The 5,977-nt window shown below is 48.0% G+C and overlaps 1 protein-coding gene across 1 annotated transcript; it reads left to right on the forward strand.

The window, feature by feature from the left end:
- The first annotated feature begins 1,102 nt into the window (after positions 1–1,102).
- LOC149186868 (uncharacterized) lies at positions 1,103–2,095 on the forward strand. Its single transcript, XM_089409479.1, has one exon. It carries the CDS (start codon positions 1,103–1,105, stop codon positions 2,093–2,095), a length of 993 nt encoding a protein of 330 aa, XP_089265605.1.
- Positions 2,096–5,977: the final 3,882 nt, after the last annotated feature.

Here is a 5,977-nt window from a genome sequence, read left to right on the forward strand (position 1 = left end):
GGGCACCAGTTTGGATCCGAATGTATGGGCTTCCAGACGAATATTGGGACGAGGACACACTCAGGAAAATTGGAAATGGATTAGGAGAATACATCAGGACAACAGAAGAGACCAAAATGCGCAGGTTCATCTCATACGCTCGCATATGTGTATTCATGAGGCTGAATGAAGCATTACCAGAATCGGTAACGCTCTCCCACTGGGATGAAGAATGGATCCAACCCTTGGACTATGAGCATGTGCCCTTCCGCTGCAGGAGATGCCACGCTCTTAGACACCTATTCCGGGATTGTCCCCTGAACACCACAGCCGCGTCTCAGGACCCCTCGATCTCAACTACCCAAGACGGCTTTACTAAAGCCCCTAGCTGAAAGCGCGCGCACAAGAAAACTTCCAATGGGCAAAAGCCCCAGCAAAATGGCACTAGCGGCCAAGCTTCTAAGAATAGTTTTGAAGTCCTAGCTCAGTCCTCTGAAGATCTTCCCCCGATCTCGGATCCCCACTCCTCCCAGCCATCTTCCTCTGCCCCCCCTCCTCCCCCTACCTCCTCCCCCAAACGCCACACCCCGGAGATTACCCTCGACTTCCCCTCCGGAGATAGGAAGGAACTGGCAGAGACAGACAAGGAAATGGATCTGGGTGGAAAGCTGGACCCTCCCTCTAGCTCAATGCTAAATGAGGAAGAGAGCAGTCAGGTGAAACCAATGGAAGAAGAACCTGAGAGCATAGACTTGCATGGCCTGGATATTCTAGAACTGGAACTAGCTTGCAAAACAAAGGCATATGATAGCATAACCGAATCCCAACTCAATAAGCTGGAGGTAGTCATTTCAAGAGCTTATCAGCAGCAACAACTAGGGATTCAACCGGGAAGCCAGTGGGATGGAAGCCAACCCCCAAAAGAAACCAAAAAGAGAGGAAGGAAAACAGATTTGCAGAGAACCATCGAGATTGGGAAGCTCCTGCTAGACTCTGGCAGGTATGCGAAATTGACAAAGTACTACAAACCCACTGCAAATAGTGAACTATGAAGCTGGTCTCATGGAATTTAAGAGGGCTCAATAGCCCAGGGAAACTAAGAATGCTGAAAAACATGATTAAAATGGAGAAGCCACAAATATGCTTCCTCCAGGAAACCAAATGTAATAGTACTACTTTAGGTAGCATCCTCACAAAGGCTTGGCCAGGTTGCTGCTCAGTTGCAGTAGATGCATCTGGAGCATCAGGGGGGTTAGCTATTGCATGGAATACTCAAGCAATAGAGCTCTCAGATTTCCACGCCTCCCACCATCTGATACAGGCAGCCTTCCACATTTTGGGCACGAATGTTCATGGCAATCTCTCAAATGTGTACTTCCCACAGGACACAGGGAGCAAAATAGCACTTCTAGACACCATAGAGGTACTGAATAACGACAAAAGGCACCCACTCTGGATAATCGGGGGAGACTTTAACATGATCACCAAGCTAGAAGAAAAGAAAGGGGGGAGAAACAGGCTGGAACAAGAAATCACCCACTTCAAGAATTTCATCCAAAACGCCTCCCTCATAGATGTGCCTTTCTGCAATGGTACGTTCACATGGAGCAACCGCAGAGCTGGAAAACACCAAATCGCTTCCAAACTAGATCACATCCTTATCTCAGATAATGCGATTCACCTGGGAGGATACTTTACAGTAGCAATACTTCAGCATACTGGCTCGGACCACTGGCCGATTGCTCTTCAATGGCAACGACCTGGTGATCAAACGCGAAGACCCTTCCGCTTCGAAGGATTCTGGCTCACGCACCCTGAGTTCAAAGACTTCGTAAAATCCATATGGACCTCCTTCATCCCTCCAGAAGGGTCCAAGATGTACCAATTCCAACAGAAGCTCCGACACCTTAAAGGCCACTTAAAGCGATGGAACAGAGAAACTTTTGGAGATATCTTCAAAGCTCAGCAAGATCTCAATCGGGAATTAACGGACCACCATCAGAAGATAATCACAGAGGGACACACTGAAGGGACCCTGGAACAGGAACGACGCATCCATAGTCAGCTTCAGGACAGGCAGAAGCAGGAGGAAGTATACTGGAAGCAAAAGTCCTGAATAAGATGGTTGAAGGAAGGAGAGCGCAACACCAAATTCTTCCACAGAACCACCATTCAAAGAAGAATGCACAATAACATCCCGTTTATCGAGAAGCAAGGAGGCGAGAAGATAGAAAAGCACGAGGAAATAGAGAAAGAATTACGCAATCACTTCAGTCAGATCCTTCAAGAGCCCGAACGAGACAGAAGGACAACAATAGAAAAAATTACCAACAATGTGCCTAGAATCATCAAGGAAGAACACAATGAGCTTCTCCTCCGCCCAATAACGCCTCAGGAGGTGGATGAAGCGATGTTCCAGCTCAAAGAAGGAAAGGCACCCGGGCCAGACGGATTTACCCCCACATTCTTTCATACCTTCTGGGAGCTGATTGAACAAGAGGTCTGGCAAATTGTGGAAGAATCTAGAGCCCTCCACTGGATGCTGCCCTCTCTCAACACAACATTCATAGCCCTAATCCCTAAGGATAAGGAAGCTATCACGCCTCACAAATATAGGCCGATTGCACTTTGTAATGTGATATACAAGGTCGTTTCTAAAGTAGTGGCTAATCGGCTGAAGCCTTTGCTATCGTTGCTCATATCTCAGGAACAATCAGGCTATGTGGAGGGCAGACAAATCTTGGACGGCATTCTCCTCACACATGAGATCATCCACTCCCTCAAACAGTCAAAGCAGGCAGGTATGCTACTTAAACTAGATCTTTCTAAAGCTTTCGATAAACTCAGCTCGATCTTGATGCAGCAAATGTTAAAAGCTTTTGGTTTCAGTTCCATGTGGATCCGCTGGGTCATGAGTCTGATAAACTCCACTTAGTTCTCCATCCTGGTAAATGGCATCCCTTTAAAGCCCTTCAAACCATCAAGAGGAATCAGACAAGGGGACCCTCTATCTCCTTTCCTATTCGTTCTCATGGCAGAAGGGCTTGGACGTCACATCAAACAAGCTCTTCAATCTCACCAGCTCAAGGGTCTTTCTGTTCATAACTCCCCTGCCACTTCCCATCAGCAATTCGTTGATGATACCATGATTTTTGGCTACCCTTTAGCCCAGGAAGCCACTCGCCTCAAATCCTTGCTCAATGACTTTGTTGAAGCCTCAGGCACGGATGTAAATTGTGCCAAATCACAAATTTTCTTTTTTCATACGCCTCCTCCTGTCAAATCAGCCATCACTCGCATCCTCGGATTCCCTACTGCCTCCCTTCCCTCAAAATACCTTGGCGCCCCTCTCATGACCTCAGCTCTAAAGCATTCCGCTTGGCGCACTCTCATAGAGAAAATGGAATCTCGTCTCAACCTCTGGACTCACAGATCTCTCAACCTAGCCAGCAGGGTTGTGCTCATTAAATCTGTCCTTCAGGCAATGCCGCTGTACCTATTCTCAATCCTTGCAGCACCCAAATGGGTCCTAAAGAGAATTAGGCAGCTTCAACGCAGCTTTCTCTGGGGAGGGACAACAACTAATCGGAAATGGGCTTTGGTCAAATGGCCAACAGTATGCCAGCCAAAAGAAAAAGGAGGTATTGGGCTGAGGGACCCGGAGCATAGTAATGCCATCATGAGTGCAAAAATTTGGTGGCACTGGATCACTAATCCGGAAAAGCCTTGGGCAAGAATCTGGACAGCTAAATATGCCAACAACAGACCCCAGGAGGAGCTCATCCGGTTCATCCCCTTGGAAAAAGGCTCGCTCATATGGAACGCGGCCAAACAACACTACCACTTAATACAGCAACACAGCTTTTGGGAGGTTAGGAATGGCCAAACAACAAGATTTTGGACAGATGCATGGAATCAGATGCCAAAGCTCATCCACACCCTCCAATTACCTCTGGATCATGTCAGGCAGGAGCAGCAGCAAGAAAAGATCCATTACTACTGGGGGCAAGAGATGGAACATGGATTCAGGAAATGGAAACAAGGAAATCACTGGGCTATCACCACAGACTTGCAGGATACAGGGGTTCTGGAGAAGGAGCTGGATAAAAGAAGAATCCGATATGACGAAGGCGCCGACATCTTGAGATGGGGATACCGACCAAAAGGCGACTTCACCACTTCAGAAGCTTACAAGATAATCTGTAACAATAATATCCACTCTGACCCTATATGGAGCAAAATATGGGGTTTTGGCTCATGGCCCAAAATCTGCTACTTCCTATGGCTAGTCAGTCACAAAAGAATCCTTACCTGGGATAAATTAAGAAGATGGAATTTCCATGGACCTTCGCTCTGCCCCAATTGTTGCCAAAATGAGGAAACGCTTCAACAGCTTTTGGATTCCTGCCCTCTAGCTAATCAACTATGGGAAAAAGCGGGCTTCAGGTGTCAAAAAAGATGCAGAACAAAAAACGACATTACTGAATCCCTAAGGCACTCGCCGCAAAACCCTTATAAGAGTGAACTCCTCAATTGCTTGTGGAACCTTCTCCCTGGTCTCATATCCTAGAGCATTTGGAAAGAAAGGAACAAGCGAATATTAAAAAATCAGAGCTCAAGGATCGAAGAGGTCTGGACCAATCTATGTGGGAACCTGAATGAGACGTTGATCCTCCACTCCTGGACAACGGAAGATCTTCCCTCTCTTGATAATGAAAAAGGTATACTAAGCAACTGGCAATTGAACATTCCTCAATCCCAACACAGGAACAACATCTCCACAAGCAGTGGTTCAATCAAAGACACCTGGAGCGCCCCACCTAGATATTCCTACAAGCTCAACTTTGATGGAGCCTCCAAAGGTAACCCGGGAAAAGCAGGCTTTGGAGGCATCCTCAGGAATCATGAAGGCACACCCTTGAAGATATTTTTGGGATCCTTGGGCTGGGATACCAATAACTCAGCGGAAATTGAAGGATTGTGGCAAGGACTCCTCCTAGCCGAAAACCTCAATCTGCAGCCCTTGATCGTGGAAGTTGATTCCCAGATTCTTATAAACATGGATAAGAGATTGCAGAATGGTTCTCAAGCGAAAAAAATCTCAAACAGTTGGAGACTGGCAGCCCGTTTAGAAGCAATTGAACATGCCCTTCGCAGCAACAGGGCAATCTCTTTTTCTCATACCAAAAGAGAAGGCAACAAGGTCGCCGACCTTCTCGCCAACATAGGGGCACATAATGATCATATTCTCCTTACAGGAGCCCCAACCATCATCACAGACAATGCTCAAGCCCAGGAATTGGATAAGCTGATCCAAAATGACAATGCCCACCCGGATGCGGGTGCCACGCAGAAGAAGGACGGCGCGCCACCTGCACAGCATGGGCGGCCTCAAGTTTGAGCAAGTCATTAACTGCCCTCCGCCGCCCTGGATGGCAAGCGTGAGAGCAAAGGAGCGAGAGGACGGAAATTCATTGCCGAGGCTGTGCTCCATTAACTGTCGCAGAGGGGAGTTATGGCTTACCAGTATCGAGGCAAGCCAGAGCAGCTTAAGTATGGCAAGAATTTGGAATGTTTTGCATCGGATAAGGTTCGAATTGTGGATTTGGGTTTCTGGGCGTCAGGTCTCAGAGCACAAGCTCGAGAACTCCCTCTGGCATTTGGAGGTGGAGATAGGGCATCAAAAGGGGGTGAAGGCGGTCTCACACCCTCATCGGACTTCAAGGAAATCATGCCGCCGAGACAGAGGCTCATTAGCCGTCGAGGCACGGGACGAGGCGGAACTTCACGCCCCCCGGTCGCCAATCCATCATCAAACTGCTGCCGTTGTCTGTGCCACCGGGTGGCTGAAGCAAATCCCATTCAGTCGCAGCAATTCATGGACGCCAGGACGCCGGATTCAAGTGCTGCCCCGCTACCTGCGTTTGGTACAGCGGTATTCTCCTTCAGCGGTGCCCAGGGCAATTCTAACATTCAAGCTCACGTCTCAGTCCTATTC

The sequence above is a fragment of the Pinus tabuliformis genome, chromosome 3_1, assembly GCF_031772625.1.
Source record: "Pinus tabuliformis cultivar Carrire ecotype Pingquan chromosome 3_1, CPIR1, whole genome shotgun sequence".
NCBI classification, from domain to species: domain Eukaryota; kingdom Viridiplantae; phylum Streptophyta; class Pinopsida; order Pinales; family Pinaceae; genus Pinus; species Pinus tabuliformis.